Below are 19,624 nucleotides of genomic sequence, written 5' to 3' on the forward strand. Positions count from 1 at the left end.
CCAAGATTACCTTCCGATACCCCAAATTCCAAACAAGCTTTAACCCAAACTCAATAGCCAACAGCTCCGCTAGAATTGAAGATCCTATACCAAAAGTAGTAGAGAAGCTAGAGATCCAAATCCTACCATCGCTGCGAATAACACCACCCTATCTGATGGAATGATCCCTCAAGCTACAGCTGCCGTCAACATTTAGCTCAAAGATAACATAAATAGAGTATTAAAGATATTATATTAAGAAGATTAAAAATCATAACAGTTTTTGAATATATAATAGTTTAACATATGAGAATATAAGAAATGAGAATTTGCAAAATCTTTAATTACTATCATTATATTATTTAAGTAAAATATAACAATGATAAATATATTCATAGAAAATATTAGTACTTGTATTAGGAATATATAAAAACAACAAATTAATTATGAGAATATTTTTATTATTTTAATTAAAATTATCATAAAAAAATATCCCGTCAAATCCTAACTTAATATGTTTTTCAAATAGATTAAAAAGTTATTACATCATAATAGTTCATCAAATCATTTTATATAAAAATAAGATAAAACAATAATAGTAAAATTAATACACAAGGATTTGAAACATTATTAGTATATTTAAAACTAAAAATTAATACATGTACACATAATATCAATTATAAAATCAACGAATACTATAAAATAATGAGTCCCAATTTAAAATTAATATAATAATAGTCTTATTTTTATTAAAATTATTGAAAAACTATGTCCTTGATTTGATTTTATTGTGATTACATAATTGATTCTTTTATGTCTATTTTCTTAAAAGAAATCATAAGATTTACAAAGTTGTATACATTATAACGCATTATAAATATATTTTGTTCACGGTTTAGTGTTTACTTTTAATATTGTAATGTTACTTTGACAATATTAAGGTAGTAATAATGATAAGTATAACATAAATAGAATATTAAAGATATTAGATTAAGAATGTTAAAAATCATAACAATTTTTGAATATATATATATGAGAATATAACGAATGAAATTTTTCAAAATAGTTAATTACCATCATTATATTATTTAGTTAAAAGATAACAATGATAGATATATTCATGAAAAATATATGTATTTTAATTATGAATATATAAGAATAACAAATCAATTATTAGACTTTTTATTATTTTTTTAATAAAATATTTGAAACTACAAATTAAGGTAAACAATAACGTATTGTTAATACATTGAGTTATCCATAACATATGAATTTAATAATGCATATGAATAAACTTAATTCAAACAATAAAAATATTAATTCAAATATGTATATTATAAAAGTGACATATTTAATAGGAAAATATGTATAGAAAAATATTACAATTGTATAGAAAAATAGATATTCCAAATAATATAAATGAATCTTTAATTTATGAGTTATTTTCATACAATGATTATTAGCTAAAACATAATCAAATAAATGTCATTTAATTATACTATATTTGAATGCTAAAAATATATTCAAATATTTATACACAATGAACATTAATCTAAAATAAACATAAGCATTCAAAAGATATGCTAAAAAATCCTTATGACTTTATATAATAATTCTAAACGTAATCACAAAAAATATGATGTAAAAAGAAGTCCTTATATTTATATATATAGAGGTGAGATGTTATCCATACAATTTGAATTTTATTTATTGAGTTATTTTAGAATCAAATACTTTCTATAATCATACTTTCAACAAACCAATGCATATATAAATGTTATTATTCTACATATATCATAAAAAACTAATATTAATATTGCAACTATATGAATGGAAAAAAATATAATGGTTCAAGACATGATTTATTGACATTATAAAATACTAGTGTGTACAAGCACTTCGTGCCTACTGACGAATATTGTGTGATACTACATATTCAATTTTTATATATTTCATTTTTTGAATTAAAATGCATTTTTGTGTTCGGTGTACTTTATATTATATTTTTTGTGTTTACGATAATGTTTAATTTAAGGTGAGATATGTGGTTAATTAATGTATTGGTAGTAGTTGCTTATGATTATATAGTTTTTTTGTAAATTAAATAATACTAAGGGCAATATAGAAATGAAAATTACACCATGATAAAAGTTATTTCAAGTTTTGGCTTTATATATAGTATAGATATGTACATTATTTATGCATTATGCATAAACAAAAAACGACAAGTGCAAGTGCACAAATACGATGCTAGTATTTAATAAAATATATTGTTAAATAACTAATAGACAAATAAATGAATGGTTGTCATCCAACTCACAACAATGTAACTTAACTCCCATTGATAGCTAGATGTAAACTGCCATCAAAACACTAGATCGATTGAGAAAAAAATAATAAATAAATTAATAGTTAAAAGTGATTAATATATATAAATAATAAATAATAATGATCTAACAATTGAAATTACCAATAAAGTGATGATCTAGTGATATAAGGATTCACTATATCCTCACGATGATCAAAAGTTCAAGAGTTTGATATTCGAAAGTGACATTTATTAGGAGAGACAATTATACACCCAAAAAATAACCTTAGTAGTACATAAAAAAAATAAAAGTTAAAATAAATTGCAAGTGGTAGAATTTTTCATTGCTAGCATTATATTTATAGTGAAATCAATTCACTAACCATTAAAGTTTAAGAGGACTTGGGAAGAAAAATATATTTTGTAAAGCTATTCATAAATAAATAAAGATTATAAATATTTTATTATGTTACAAATTAATAAAATATTCCTCTAAGCAATCTATATACATATGTAGGCATAATTAATGTGAATTTGACTAATAATTAAAATAGTAATTTAAAGGTGTGATAAAAGTACATTTCTATATTTTGATTTGTTATACTTTTATGGTGTGTATAATTATCCATAACTTGTGGAATTATAATGGCAATAAGGATCTTATATCATTTGATATTAGTATCATGCTTCGCCAGATAATATTTTAGTTTTCAATATGACTTAGAATATTGTTATCTTCTAAATCCTACCGTTTAAACTCAACTTTTATCTGTTGTGATATTTTTTTAAATTACAAGTTTGACTAATCATTGTGCTTAATCGTCTAAAGCAAATGCTTAAACAACAAATCACACAAGTTACAAAAGAAAAAAATATATACATTAATACTGTATAATTTTATATACTATCACTTAATCATATACAATTTATCTTTAATTATTATTAACTCAAAAAAATAATACAAAAAATATTGAATGCTGTACTATTGACAATGCATAATTTTTATATTAAAATTTACATTATAATACTGAAGATAGTAACGTTTTATTTTTAAAATATACCACATCTAAATAAGATTTACGCTTTCGAATAATTAAGTGTATGTTCAGTAAAAATATTTTGTACGAATAGTCAAAATGTTGTAATAATGAACTAATAATAGACATTTTTGCAAAATGAAAGTAATAATAATAAATTAATTAATCATGGAAAAATCTTCATACAACTTAATTGAAAATTCAAACCCCACTAATACCATTTTTTGGGGAATGAATACCAAATAATAAATGGTTAATGAGTACTAATAACATATATTAAATTACTGAAGCAAAGTTCCCGCTCAATCCAAAATTCAAACGGGTCATTTTTACAATACAATTATTACCCCCACGTGGCAAATCTTTCCCACTTCCACTTGATTTCACAGTTTGGCTTATATGTCCGCCCCTTTTTCATTTTGAAAATTTACCTTTTCGGTCTTCTTCTTCTTCTTCTTATTTCTCTTCTCCACAACACTGAAAACTCAACAAACCCTAGCATCAACTTCAAGGTTCATAAAACTAACCCTCTTTCTTCTTCTTCTTCTTCTTCTTACTCTTTCATTTTCTTTTACTCACATTTCCCACTTCAAAGTAACCATAACACTAATCTTTTTCTTTAATTCTCAGCCATGCCTGAAGCAAGAGACCGTCGCGCAGTACCTGCTGACGTGGCAGCAATCTACATTAGGCGTCGAGCTTCGGTTTTATTCGGATCTGATATCTACAATGACTCAACCGGTTCCGGTTCAACCCGGTTCCGTGGTTCGGGAACATTAGTGGCGCATGATCTTGGTGTTCGTAATGAGAATACTCCGTTGGGTGCTGCTAATCGAAGAAGTAGTCGTCGGCGCGTTTCAACTACGCGCCGCAGTGTGTTACCTTCTTGGTACCCTAGAACTCCTCTTCGTGACATCACTGCTGTTGTTAGGGTAACTATAATCTTTCTTTATTTTATTTTGCTTTCGTTTATTCGGATTTTTTATTTTCTTTTGTTTAATTATTATTTTGCTTTGTTGATTCTGTAGTTATTGCGAGTGCGTATTTAGTTGTATTTTGCTTTATTGGAGAGTGATTTTGCTAAAATGTGGGTTTTCTTTTTCAATTATCTTTTTAAAATACATTTTTGTGTTTTAATTTTATTATTTTTAAAATTCGCAGTTAACCTTTGAACACTTTTGGTATTTAGGGTTTTGCGTTCTTCATTTTCTTCTTTGTTTATCTTTGTGTTAATTCATGTATCCCTTTCACCTTTTGTTATCTTCTTTTTATATAAATTGGTCATTATCTTCGTGTCTGTTGTATATTTTTTTGCGAAAGATTCAACCTATTACACAGGCACTAATTTTGAATTAATATTGCGATGTTGGTCGAGTTGTTTAAATGATGTTAAATGAAGTTCTGTGCCTTTTGCATGAATACACTTCGATGATCAAAAGTTTTTGTCATGATGCATATTTTTGTAGTCATTCATGAACGTTTTGGGTTTTGATTTTGCATATCATTCAATTAGTTTAATTAGTTTCTTAAATCTGCTCAAGTTATAAACTCTGTTAAATATTGTACCCAAATTTTTTATTGAAAATTCAATTTTGTGGGGAAATTTACTAACTGTGAATTTGATAGGTATCTAGCGTTTTTTGTTTGGTGTAGAAAAGTATAGTATGGAAAGTAATTCCAATTTTCTCTTTTCTTCTTTCTTTGTCCTTTTTTTGAGTCCAACCACTTTTTCTTATTCTTTTTTATAATTAGCAATTATCATGCGTAGTTCTTTAACCAACGGATTGCAAAGCTAAGTTGTTATTTAGTGTGTTGACTTTCTTGGGCCCTTTTTTCATTGCTCAAATGTTTATTCTGTCCGAATTTTCAAACGAAGTTGAGTGAAAATTATTCAACCTTTCATTTTTTGGGCCTTTTTTCATTGCTCAAATGTTTTTTCTCTCATGTCATTGGGTTTCCTTTGGCAAATAAATTTTTGGGTTGTTATTTTGGGTACAAAGTCTGCAATCTTTTGCTCTGGGCTTCTGCGTGAATCTCAATGAGGCGTCAATTTTTGCTACAATTTTAAGAGAAACTCCATCTTACTATTTTATATAACCATGGTGTCCTCTCAGAATAAGGCACTAATTCCATTCACGATGTGTGACTGCCCTCTCAACAAATATCGTTTATAGAAATTGAAGCTTTAACATTTTGATTCACACATTATATTACTAGGCCAAGACCCTTATTCGTATATTAGGTACCACATTCATTGCTTATAATTTGACACTGTCTATGTTTCCTTCATTTTGTAAATTACATTCCTTCGGTGGTTTTGTCAAAGTTAACTTTTGCTCTTCAGTGAAGTGTATCAGCTTAAGTTCTCGTCATTAGCCACATTGTTCACGGCACCATTTAGTTATTGTTTTTTTTGTTTGTAAACTCAAATTTTTTGGTGTTGCTAATTTGGATTATTTACTTCTTATCTTATCTTAGGCAATTGAAAGGAGGAGAACTCGATTTGGAGAAGATGAAGGCCAACAAACTGGGAATCTATTTCATACGGATCAACAACTTCCTGATCCTTCTGTTCCTGAATTTGCTGCTCAACTTGAGCACAATCCTTCAGTGATCTCTCCCAATCAAGTTTGTGTTAAGCTCAGAACACCTGCTGGTTGTAAAGTGCCCAAGATTATGCTAGACATTGCAACACCATCTGCAGAGGAATCTGTGCTCACACCACAAAAACAACTTCTCAATTCTATTGACACAGTGGAGAAGGTTGTGAAGGAGGAGCTTCTGAAATTGAAGAGAACACCAAGTGCTAAGAAGGCAGAAAGAGAAAAAAGAGTCCGAACATTGTTGTCTATGAGGTGATTTTTTTGTAGCACAGAACTAAAGCTAGAAAGACTCATAGTTGGGAATAACAGAGATCTTGATACTTTGACACAGCTAGAAACAGGAAACCTGTGGTGCTAAATCATCCTCTGATGATATTTTGGCTCCCCTTAGTTTATTCAGCAGCATATAATCTTCAAACTTTGGAGGTCAGATAAGTAGTTAGTATTTGTTTGAAGTTCTTTGAGCAGGACCTTTGTTCTTTCCATCATTCTTTGATGGTATTGGGTAGACTTTGTAGCTGTTGGCAACATTTCATTTTCAAGTTTTTGTACATAATTTCCATGTTGCATCTAGTGTTTGGATTCCTTTGGAGTTTACTCTTGTACCAATACTCACCATGTTTGAGTAGAATATTGTGTCTGATTTGTACAATGAGTTTATTCCAATCATTGATATCTGCTGTATCTCTAATTCACGTAATTTTCCTCGTTTTAAAATGTTTATCTACTATTTTCAGTATTAGAATGTTATTATGCAGGAAGCATGAGCAGTTTCTCACGCAACTGAGTTTTATGTCGTGTGCCCGTAAATATTTGATATATAGACAGACTTATCTCAGGAGAGACATGGTCCCTTTGCTCTATTGTTACTGTTAATGCAGTCAGTTATAAAAATGGGAGGTGATCCATTTTCTCCGACAGTTAATTTACTTTGTATTTTATCCATCAATTTTAGAGAAAATCAATGGTTTGAATTAATGAGTAGATCTTAACCATTTCTATTTGATCAATATAATTTAAGGAACCATCAATTTTAGAGAAAATCAATGGTTTGAATTAATGAGTAGATCTTAACCATTTCTATTTGATCAATATAATTTAAGGAATGAAAAAGTGTGATGTATGTTTTACTTTCACTTAATGCAAAGAGACCAAACACATACCTCACCTGATTGTGGTCCCAAAACAATTAGTAGTGAGACCTTCAAATCATATGCTCACATGGTGAAAATTCGTGCATCATAGGTTCCATACTTCAAAATAGTTAGTTATTTAACGTGTTATATTGTTCATTAAGTTTGGGTAAAATCACACGATTCATTAATTTGTCCTCATTGACAATGACTTTGGACTCGTTCCTTCAATTGGGTACTACCCTATAATTAGGTCGATGGACCAAATGGCTTAATCACTACAAGACAAGGAATGAAAATGCGTGATATTTATAATAAAGGAATAAGAAGATTCTACCTTCTTGATTGATGTGTAAGCAAGACTAATGAATCCTGATGGATAAGTCATTGAGTACATTCAATGATGACTATTCCAATGTCTTGAAATTATTCTTTGAGTGTTGAGAACTTTGAAGTCTAATTAGAAAGTTGGAGTAACATTTTTCAAGGTGTCTTGAAAAGTACGACAATAATTAATCATCCACTATGTATGATGAACCATTCCTCCCCTTCACTATATATTGGAGCCTTGTGAGAAAGAGATGCAAGTAAGTGAAGAACAACACAAAAAGAAAGTAAGAGATATTATATCTAGTTAGTGTGAGACTTGTACTCCTAGTGAGGTACTAGATAGAGTTTGTATTTACTTCATTTTTGCGCGAGATTGAGTGTTATCCTCTTTAAAAGATAGAGTCAAATATTGTAATCCTACTTTGTATACTGAAGATATTTTCTGGATTAAGTCTTGTGGTTGTTTCCTTCTCATATTGAGGAGGTTTTTCCACGTTAAAATTTTTGGTATTATTCTTCTACTCTTCTCTATTTTCTTTATCCACTTACCGCTTCTTCAAATACCCATTTTACATCACACATCACACAAATGAGGAAAATTGATTTGGAATTTCTCAACAAATACTTCAACATAGGTCTTTAAGGTGTTATCTTGCTCTTTAAGTTTAGGTAAACTCATGATTCATTAGTATGTCCCCATTAACAATAGCCTTGGTCTCATTCCTTCAAAAGGGTACTACCCTACAATTGGGTCCCTTGTTCAATGTTAGGATTAGTAGTGTATTTTTAGTTTATGTCCCACCTTTTGCATTATGTAAGGTAGGAAAGGATGGTTGAAAATCCAATTACACTATCAGCTTGACTAAGACACGGTCACCTACTATATATCTCTATATATTAATTATTTATTTATGTTACTAAAATCATGAAATATATCTTAATTTTTTAGTTTTTAGAAAATATATTATGATTATAGTAATATGAAGATATAATTTATCTTTTGATATAAGAAAATATTTTATTCTGATCCAATTGGATGGTAACTCATTAATAACATATTTTCATAATTTGATTTCGAGCACAAATATAAAGTAAAATATTGTTGTTCATTCTTAACATGACTCGTTTTTGTTCGAACTTTTTGAGTTCTAGCACATGAACAAAATTTAGAGTTAAGAGAGGTATAAACCTGAACATGCATATCCTTAACTATAACCAAATTGTATTTTTTAAATTAAGGAAGTAAATATTTGTTGAATATGGATAATCAAACTATATGTACTTATAGTGTATGAGTTTTATACATTGTCATTTTAACTATTACTTAAAATTTAATTGTTATTAAAATTCATATATTAAAAATAGTGTTAAAATACTTTGGGTGAATTTTTTGACTCGTTAATTTTATTTTAATCTTGACTATTAGATCATTATAATTTAAGTATAATTTTTATATACCAATATTAATGTTTTGTCTAATTTTAAATATGGAGTTTACATATAGCGTTCTTTCGAATCAAATTTTATTTTGAAGGGGATTTCCTATGGCCATCGATATTGACTAAGATGCAGTTGCGTTGTTAATGAAGTGAGTCTTATCATAATGATTTGCTTATTTCTTATTAGTAATTTAATATTTTTATTCTTATGTGATGATCAATTTCATCCGCATATGAAGATTAGAAAAAAAGAAGAAGATATATGTACTTATAATGTATGAGTTTTATACATTGTTATTGCATAATTCAATATTTATATTTAATCATTGTTGACTCTTCAAAAAATAATATAAATGAATGGTAGATAATGTAATAAATGTGTCTAAATCTTTACAGTATTTTACTCTAAAGATTAATAGACTAAGAAGACAAATTGAGAGTTTTGATGCAATTTTCCTAACAAAAATATGGTATGAACCAAAAAAACTTGTTTAAGGCTATATTTTTTTAATAGAGTCACTAAAAGAAAAATCTGAGCTACTTTGATTCACATTCTTCCATTTAGAAATGATGATCTAACTTTGAGGGGGAAATCATATTATTCTTCAATTTCTTTTGTCAAAAACACATTTGTCCAATAATCCTTTTGACTTGGGTAGAATTAGTACGATGGGTAATACTTTTCCTACCGAACACAATTGCATTTACAAGGATTTAAATGTGATATTTGATTAAGTTAATGTCAATGTTATGCATGTTGGAGGAGCTTGAGTTCACTCTCTGCCTAAAACAACAAGAAGACTAGGAATAAGAAGGAGATGAAGAAGCCCCAAGGTTGAGTAATAGAGAAGTGGAGATTTGGAGTTTTGAGAAGAAGAAGAATGAGTTAAAGAATTAGTAGAAAAAAAATTCAGCAATGAAAATGATCTTGTTATTCAACAAACACAATGCACAAGCTATTTAGAATAAGTTCATAACCAATTACCAACTAACTTTCAAAAACCATCTTTAAAAGGAAACTAACTAACTAGTTAGTTCCAACACTCCCCCTTAATTCTAAATCTCTTGTTACAAGCAAATCACACACAATAACCTTCTCAGTGTTCTAAATGTATCAACTTCAACCAGTTTTGTCATCACATCAGTAACTTGCAATTCAGTTTTGCAATATTTCAAACATATCTTGCCTTTTTCTACTTGATCTCTAAGGAAGTGATACTTCCTTTCTATATGCTTGCTTCTGCCATGGCCAACTGGATTCTTAGCCAAGTTAATGGCTGATTTTTTATTAACAACAAGCTCCACACTGCCTTCAAACCCAACCATCAACTCTTCAAGTAAAGAACTCAACCACAAGGCTTGACAAGCAGCATGACAAGCTGAAACATACTCAACTTCACATGTAGAGAGAGCAACAATTTCCTACTTCTTTGAGCACCATGACACTGGTGAACCACTCAACATGAAAACATAGCCCATAGTTCTCTTTCTCTCAATCAAATCCCCAGATTAGTCTGAATCAGAGTATGCAAAGAGTTGTAGCCTGCATTTTTCTGGTTTATTGGAGAAGAAGACTCCAAAATCAAGTATACCACTAAGATACCTTAGAATTCTCTTGGCTGCTATGAGATGAGGCTTCCTAGGATCACTCATAAATCTACTTACCAATCCAACACTGAATGAGATTTCAGGTCTGATATGGCAAATGAATCTCAAGCAACCAACCATTTGTCTAAACTCAGTGCCATCTATAGCAGGTTCAGTGTTTCCTCTGTCCAGTTTCAGGTTTGGCTCTGCAGGTGTCTCAGCTGAGTTACAATTAACCATGTTGAACTTCTTTAGGACATCTTGTATGTACTTTCTTTGGTGCATAGGAATTCCTTCTTCAATCTATCTAAACTCTATGCCTAGAAAGTAAGACAACCTTCCTAGATCATACATTTCAAACTCTGATTTCAGGTTTTGCTTGATCAACTCAACTCCATGTGAATTGCTTCATGTAATTAGGAGGTCATATACATACAGAAAAATGATGAGAACATGGTTGTTGCTTGTGCACTTAACATAGACACTATGTTCAACATCACATTTCCTGAATCCTGCTTTTAAGAAGAAAGCATCAATCCTTCTATTCCAAGCTCTTGGAGCTTCTCTCAATCCATACAAAGCCTTCTTCAATCTATAGACTTTGTCATCACTGCCTCTGATCACAAATCCAGGGGGTTGCTTTATGTAAACCTTCTCAATCAGCGAGCCATTAAGAAAGGTTGACTTCACATCAAGTTACCACATCTCCCAATTACTCTTGGTTGCTAGAGCAACTATCAATCTAACTGTCTCAAGTCTGGCCACAGGAGCAAAAACCTCAAAGAAATCCACACCTTCCTTCTGCATAAAGCCATTTGCTACTAATCTTGCTTTATACTTGCCAATGGAGCCATTTGGTTTGAGTTTTGTTTTAAAAACCCATCTTACTAAAATTGGTTTTTGATCATTTGGAAGCTTAACCAACTCCCAGGTCTCATTCTTGACAATGGACCTTAATTCTTCTTCCATAACTTTCTTCCATACTTTCTTATTAAGGGCTTCTTCAACTGTGATAGGTTCAGTATCTGCAAATATTGCAAGATACGGAACTAACTCACCTTCATTTGTGATTGCATTATCAGGTAGGATTTCACAATTTCTTAGTCTAGCTGGTAGGTTTCTCATTCTAGAGGGCATGCTTGCTTCACTATCATCAATTCCAGCTTTTGATTGAGGCTCTATTCCATTTAAATTCAGATCTTCTGATGATATGAAGTCACTTAGATTCCATTCCAGGGGAACTTGAATTACAGGTTCTGTCATCTTTTGTTTTTCAGTCCAAGTGCTTGATTCATTGAAGTGCACATCCCTACTGAATAAGACTTGATTAGTCTTGGGATTGAGTAGTTCAAAAGATCGTGTGGAATGATAGCCTACAAAGATCAACAACTCACTCTTGACATCCAACTTTCTTCTTTTCTGATCAGGGATGTGTATATAGCAAGCTGATCCAAATACTCTAAAGTGTGTAATTCAGGGTTTCCTACCAGACCAGACTTCCTCAAGCACTTTCGATTCAAGTTTCTTTGTTGGACAATGATTAAGAACATATGCTGATGTTGTTGCAGCCTCACCCTATAAGCCATGTGTTAAATTTCTAGACTTTAGCATGCTCCTAACCATGTTAAGAATGGTTCTATTCCTTCTTTCAGCTATTCCATTGTGCTGAGGGGTATAAGGTGTAGTCACCTCATGCATAATTCCATTCTCAGTGCAAAACAACTCGAATTCTTTGGAAGTGAATTCACCCCCTCCATCAATTCTCAACACCTTGATTGATTTTTCTGATTATTTCTCAACCATGCACTTGAAGGTCTTGAGTATACCAAACACATCACTCTTGAGCTTGATCAAGTAGAGCCAGATCTTTCTGCTGAAGTCATCAACAAATGTGACAAAATATCTATTTCCACCAAGTGAGGGAACATCAGAATAGACAATGTGCATAAGATTAGTAGCTCTTGAATCAGTGAATTTGGTGAAGGATGATCTTGGTTGCTTGCTAATCTGGAAACTATCATAGATCTTCTTTGGTATCTGAATTGAAGGCAAACTAAGGACCATTTCCTTTGTTTTCATGAGACTAAGATCTTTGAAATTCAAGTGACCAAGTCTCATGTGCCACAACCATACATCTTCACTCATTATTTCAGCATTAAGACATTGAGATTCAATTGTATTGAGATTTACCTTAAAGGTTTTATTTTGAGTGAGAGGTGCTCTTATGATCTTCTTCCTAGTTGAATCAAAGATATCAAGTTGACCATCCTGCATGCTCACATAGAACCCCTTTTCTAATAGCTGACCAATGCTGACCAGGTTGTGACTCATGTTTGGCACAAAGAACACTTCAAAGATCAGGGTCTTCTTGCCATCTTTTCTTTTGATTATAACATCTCCAATTCCTTCTGCTTTGATAGTTCTATCATCAGCATACCTTACCTTGCTCTTCTTGCTAGCATCAAAGTTGATAAGCCACTCTCTATGACCTATCATGAGATTTGAGCACCTAGAGTCCACATACCAGATTTCTTCACTACTATTGCCTTGACTTGTTGTCATCATTAGCAAGATGGGTGAATCATCATCAGCATAGCTATTATCTTCCTTCACCATGTGAGCTTCATCATGGTGCTGTCTGTTGTGAGCATCAAAGTATCTTGGTTGTGCTTGGCATTCAGAAGAGAAGTAGCTCAATTTACTGCAATTGAAGCACTTCACTCTTTTTCTGTCTACTTTCTTCTTTCCTCCCCCACAACTGCTACCACCTTCTCTCTTTGAGTAGGTTGATGCTTGATCAAGATTAGTGTTTTCTTGATCTTGAAGTCCAAAGTTGCCTGAGTTCTCCCCCCTGTAGTCTCCCCCTCTTCCTCGGTTTCTTTCACTATTCTTACCAAAGTGTCTTCCTTTCTTGTAAGTCTGAGCTTGCAATGCTTGACTGGCTTTATTAGTTGATCTCTCAATGAGTCTTTGCTCATGAGCCTCGAGAGAGCCCTGAAGATATTCTAGCTTCAAATTTTCAAGTCTTTTTTATTCTTCAATAGCAACAACTACATGATCAAAATTTGGGGTAAGAGTTCTTAGGATCTTTTCGACAATGGCTTGATCGGCTATGGCTTCACCACAAGCCTTCATCTAGTTTGTAAGACATATGATCCTGTTAAAGAACTGGGCAAACTTCTCATTCACTTCCATCTGCATCAATTCATATTGGCGCCTCATGGTTTGGAGTCTAACCTTCTTCAATTTTTCTGCTCTATTGTTACATTTCTCTAAGATTTGCCATGCCTCTTGTGAAGATTATGCTGAAGAAATCTTCTCAAAGTGTGCTTCATCAGCACACTGATGTAGAAGACACATGGCTTTGAAATCCTTCCTTTTGTTCTCCTTGTGTGCCAATCTTTGTTGTTCTGTTGAATATGCCCCAAGTTGAGGGTAACCAAGCTCAACAATTTCTGAGATTTATTGAAACTCCATGAGTGTCCTCATTTGAATGCTCCATCTATTCCAATTTTTGCCATCGAGAACAAGTAGGCTAGCTGGAAAACTTGTGCTTGTGTGCCCCATCTAAAGAAAGCAGAAGAAGGAATTTGGAAGGGATAGAGTGTGTAGGATCTCACTCTAGCTCTGGTACCAATTTGTTGGAGGAACTTGAGTTGACTCTCTGACTACAACAACAAGAAGACTAAGAAGAAGAAGGAGATGAAGAAGCCGTGAGGCTGAGTAATAGAGAAGTTGAGATTTGGAGTTTTGAGAAGAAGAAGAATGAGTCAAGGAGATGAAGAATTAATAGAAAAGAATTCAACAATAAAAATGATATTGTTATTCAACAAACACAATGCACAAGCTATTTAGAGTAAGTTCACAACCAACTACCAACTAACTTTCAAAAACTATCTTTAAAAGAAAACTAACTAATTAGTTATTTCCTACAATGTAGGCACATTTTCCAAAGGTATTGTTTCTGGAATTACATTGAAATTGAGGTGGACATTTTAAAATTTCAATGCAAAATTTTGGGATTAATTACTAGGAATTTCTAATTTCTCTTATGGTTCATAATACCAATTAATATGAAGTAGATATGTTCAAAAAAGGAAATATAAAAAGGATTTCTGCGTAAATTGGAGAGTTAACTATGTTATTAATATTTTTTTTGGTATAACTAAATATATAATCTTGCACATGGACCATGGGTAAGTCATTACTATCTTTTGAGGTGTATAATTGTTCATTTTAACTAATATCATTTTCTGAGAATCAAATATTTGATCTTTTGGTCTATATGTTAATATATTGAGACCTTACGCAAAAAGGTCTTGTTGATTCATCAATTAATATTATTGTTTATGTTTTAAAACTTTTGATGATTTAGATTTTTTAATATTATTTAATATTTATTAATGTTTTATAAAATCTAGATTAATTTAATGGGTTTTTTCTACAAATCTATCCTTATGTATTTAATCATTTTTCCTCAACTAATTTAATAATCTCTCTTAATTTATCTTTCAAAATTTTCTTCACCTTTCAATGTATCATTTTCATTTTTAATAATTTTTCAGTATACATGAAATTTGGATGAAACTGTCCTCTTTTTTTTTCTCCGTTTTTAATGTACTACTCTCTCTTAGAATTATTCTTCTAATAAACTCTCAACCAATTGTTTTATCTACATAATGAAATTGAAGCCAAACTTATGATAAGAAATTCATTATGTAAATATAAAAAAAATAATATAATAATTTGAACGATTTGCATTCAATTTTTACATTATTTCTTAAATTGTATGTATAATCTTAAACATTAAGATATATCATTTTTTTGTAAGGTCATATAAATGTTAGATCACATGTCCATTATATAAGAGCCATGATGGATAGTCAAGACACATTTTAGTGATCATGTGACAAATAAGATACAAACAGTGCTATTTTGACAACATGTAATAATTTATTTTTAGCATAAATAAAAATAGTTTAATTTACTATATAGAAATTACTGTAGTTTGGTTTTACCTATAATTAAACTGAAAAGACAGTGAGGAGATAAGAGGTTCAACGTAACTTACTATTTTCATTTTTCTAACAAATTGTGTTTTGATTTTTTTGGGATTATTACTAAGGAGTGTCGATAGATTTATTAAAGTGTCAATAACCCTCTCTAATAAAAAATATAAATAATTGCACAAGTATTTGAAAATTAGATATTGCGAATTCACTTTACCAATAGTAATAGCACTCATTATATAAATGGTAAATTGAAAGGAAAATATCTTTTGTATCTTCTAAATATAATACATATGTATCATATAATAATAAGGGTGTTAAAGCCCTAAGATTTTAAGAAACACATGATGGAAAAAATTATCATCTATTAACATTATAAAAGTTTTTCTTACACTATGATGTCATCATCACCCTTATACATAAAAATCACAAATATAAACTATGAATATTTTGTCACTCGAAACAAGCACCACCAAAAGCAATTATATATTGACTATTAATGAACACCCATTAAATCCAGTATATGTATGGGGCTTAATATTAGTGGAAAACGTATATAAAATTAAAATAATAAATTAAAAAAAGTCAACATTCAATTACAGGAAACAATATTTATTGGGAGAGACAATAACATATTTTAGAATGAGTAGTTTTTTACCCATATAATAAGAGATATTTTCATAGCACCAAACAAATATTCATATAAGAATAGGATGTCAAGCTAATGTCATAATTATTCATTTGTAGTGATGTTCAAATGAACAAGTTGTATTTAAGAAGTAATCTCCCCTTGATGTGATAAAATGAACAACATAACACTTTCATTCATGGTAAAAAGTTAATTGAATCACAAATAAAGTCAAACAAATTCGTGATAAAGTGGCATCATACTAACATCTTTGGTTCAAAATAATCATATATGAAGAAATCTTTAAACATTTATACATTTATTACTATTGTTACAATTGGTATGCCATTCAACCCCCTAACAAAATCAAAATTACACAAATCCAAATGCGTAGTACTTCAATCTAGATGAGTACTACAGTAGTTGAGAAGAAGCTATGCTCAGATCCACTGTTATTACCTCTTTCAACCTTCATTAAATTCAACTAGGAATGAAAAGCAAGTGCAAACATATGGGTTGTTGGTAAATTTGCATATAGACCCATATGAATTATTGGACTGAATTGATCCCAACATTGTACCAATGATGTAGACATTAATCTGTTAACATAAAAGGAAGGAATGTTACTTAAGAGGAATAATTTCCTTCTTAGAAACATTACTTGAATATCTACTAAGAAAGTGATACAAGTGAAAAACCAGAGAAGAATAAGAAGATAGTAATATTGGCAACACATCAAGGTTGCCATGAAAATTGAAGAATGCATACAAATCTATCATTAATGACATGTCTTTCTTATATAATGGTCTCTGCACAATTGTTATTGTTGTAAAAAAAGAGAGAACACGCGTTGTGCAATTTGCAATGTGTGTTAATATTTGTTTTTTTATTTGATGCGTGCAACCCGTGGACACTAAAAAGAATTAGTAATATTTTTGCCGGCTTCTGCCCCTTTATTTTTCTCCCTTCCTAATTGGAGTTAATATTTATTGTGTTTTTTTAGCATCTCTTATTTTTTTTTGTTCTTCTTCTTATTCTTCTTTTATAAATAGAGAACAACAACAAAATGTTAGTATAGTAATATAAGGTTTCGCTAAATCATTAGGATAATAAAAATGTCAAATGTTCAATTATTTTTAATAAAATAAATATCCTTGATAGTAGCAAAGATTAGTTCTTTAACTAAATGTTCTGTTAGTAGACATGCACTCCAATATAGATTAATTCATTCTCCAAAAAATCTAAATAAATATTCTTTGTAATATCAAAAAAAAAAATAGAGAACAAATCTTCTATATTACCATAAAATCCAGTACCGAACATGTAGCCAGTAAATATCTAACGATGCTGATTTTTAAATTATTTTTAATAAAACAAATATAAATAATTCAGAAAAAAATTATATTGTTTTCTAATACCGGAGATGGGTGAACTCTTACAAATTAATATTTCATGTGATAGATAAGTAATAATTTTGGAGAGTATATTCAGCTATAAGTGGAAACTATTCCCAACAATATTTTTCTATAATCTCCCGAATGAAAACAACATTTTAGTGACTCTATGCCCCTCCACTTAGACCACTACACATTATTGCTGGATGTAATTTAAATGAGTTCTAGCGTTAATTTTTCTGAGTGATAAACTATTAGGTTATATAAAATATTCAACTTTCATACATAAAATACACTCCATATAAGATTCTTTTGGTATTTTTGTTCTGGTTTTATTCATAGAATCTTTAACAAAATCCAATGTACAATAAATGCCTTTATTATTAAAATACTTTTATTTACTCAAACAATATTAGTATAAAGAAAAAAATGATCGATTTATGTTCTAATAATGATGAAGGGAAGTTTTACTAAACTACATATATACAAATTTAATATCATTTTACATTTCTTAACTAGTGTGAAACCAAATTATCTAAAATCAATTTGGAACAAGTGACGAGTTCGTAAGTTCGAGTTGCGAGAAGTTTCATTTAGGAAAATAAAATATTACAAAAATATTTAAACTTAAATGATAGTCCACTCACTAAATTCATGAGTTAGAAGAGTCACATATTAAGGTATGAATGTTACACTGTGTTGGATGTCTAGTTTCTAGTTTCATCATAGAGAGATTAAAAAAGTAGTAAAAAATGAATGTGCAAAGGTGAAAATAGATGCGTGGAGCATGTCCGACCTTCAAGAAAAACTAAATATGGACCATTTCAGTAACTTCGAAAGAAATGGAAAATTCTAAAGTAGAAATAAATAAGGTGGATTTAAAAAGCGACTCAATCAACTTGACAGTGGGAGAAACATCTTCTAACAATAATTATTAGATTGAATTCTAAAAATTGACAAACTTGAAAGGTAATCTCATTTTTCAGAAATCGAGGGCTAAATGGGTATTGCATGGTGATACAAGCTCTAAGTTATTTAATAGCTTATTGAAGGCGAGAAGAAATATCAATAGGCTACAAGATTTGATTCTTAATGGATCTTGGATTGACAAGGTGCTGGACATGAAGGAAGGTATACAACTAATTTCCGGATGATGTTCACGGAAGACTTAGGTGGCAAAGACTGATATTAGGGAGCATTGGGTTCAATGTGATTAACAATGTTGATAACACGACTCTTATTATTGTTTTTACAAAAGGTGAGATTAAAGAGGTGATATAGAGTTATGAGAGCGACAAAAATCCAAGTCCACATGGTTACTATTTTAGTTTCATTACAAGATTTTGACATATGTTCTACGAAAATGGTATAACTATGAAAATACTGAATTCGTCTTTTATATGTCTTATCCCGAAAAAGGAAAACCTCCTAACTCTAAATGAATATTGACCAATATCACTTGTAGGATGCATCTATAAAGTCCTATCATAATTTTTTACAATCTGACTTATGAAGGTGATGATTAAAGTGATACATGACAACCAACCTCCCAATCTGAAATGGAGACAAATTCTTAATGAGATTGTTGTTTTGAATGAGGTAATTGCTGATGCAAAGAGAAATAGAAATGGGTGTGTAATTTTGAAGATCGATTTTGAAAAGGCATAAGAATTGGTTAGTTGGAGCTTTCTTGATCATATGATAGGTCAAATGGGTTTTTGTGATTAATAGAGTGTTTTTTATCAATCTCTTTAGCAAATCTTGTCAATGGTGGTCTCACCAATAAAATGAAGATGTCGAGAAGAATTAGACAATGAGATCCATTATCCCCTTTTTGTTCTTGCTATTAGTTGATGGTCTAAATGGTTTAATGAAGTCTACAATAATGAATTCTTTTTTATGAATATGAAGTTGGGCATAACAAGGTTGGTGTTAACCTTCTTTAGTATATTCATGATATGGTCACGGTCGAGGTATTCTTAGTGAGAATACAAAACTTATGAAGTACATCTTAAGGTTGTTTGAAGCTTACTCAGAATTGAAAGTTAACTTGAGAAAATGTAGTCTGCTTTGTATCAACAACCCATCTCAATTCATAAATAGTATGGCATGTTCCTTAAATTTCAGAAGGGGACAATGGTCTCTCAAGTATTTAGGAATTCCATTAGGTCTTAATC

General features: G+C 30.4%; 1 protein-coding gene across 1 annotated transcript; it reads left to right on the forward strand.

The window, feature by feature from the left end:
- LOC109328962 (protein POLYCHOME) lies at window positions 3,702–6,625 on the forward strand. Its single transcript, XM_019562616.1, has 3 exons — window positions 3,702–3,836; window positions 3,955–4,256; window positions 5,803–6,625. Exons 2-3 carry the CDS (start codon window positions 3,957–3,959, stop codon window positions 6,181–6,183), a joined length of 681 nt encoding a protein of 226 aa, XP_019418161.1. The 5' UTR covers window positions 3,702–3,836; window positions 3,955–3,956; the 3' UTR covers window positions 6,184–6,625.

Source organism: Lupinus angustifolius, chromosome LG16 (assembly GCF_001865875.1).
Source record: "Lupinus angustifolius cultivar Tanjil chromosome LG16, LupAngTanjil_v1.0, whole genome shotgun sequence".
In the NCBI taxonomy this organism is placed as follows: Eukaryota; Viridiplantae; Streptophyta; class Magnoliopsida; order Fabales; family Fabaceae; genus Lupinus; species Lupinus angustifolius.

Coding starts and splice junctions, on each gene's coding strand:
- LOC109328962 (XM_019562616.1), top strand. CDS start 3,957: ATGCCTGAAGCAAGAGACCGTCGCGCAGTACCTGCTGACGTGGCAGCA. Junction 4,257..5,802: donor ACATCACTGCTGTTGTTAGG/GTAACTATAATC, acceptor ATCTTATCTTAG/GCAATTGAAAGGAGGAGAAC.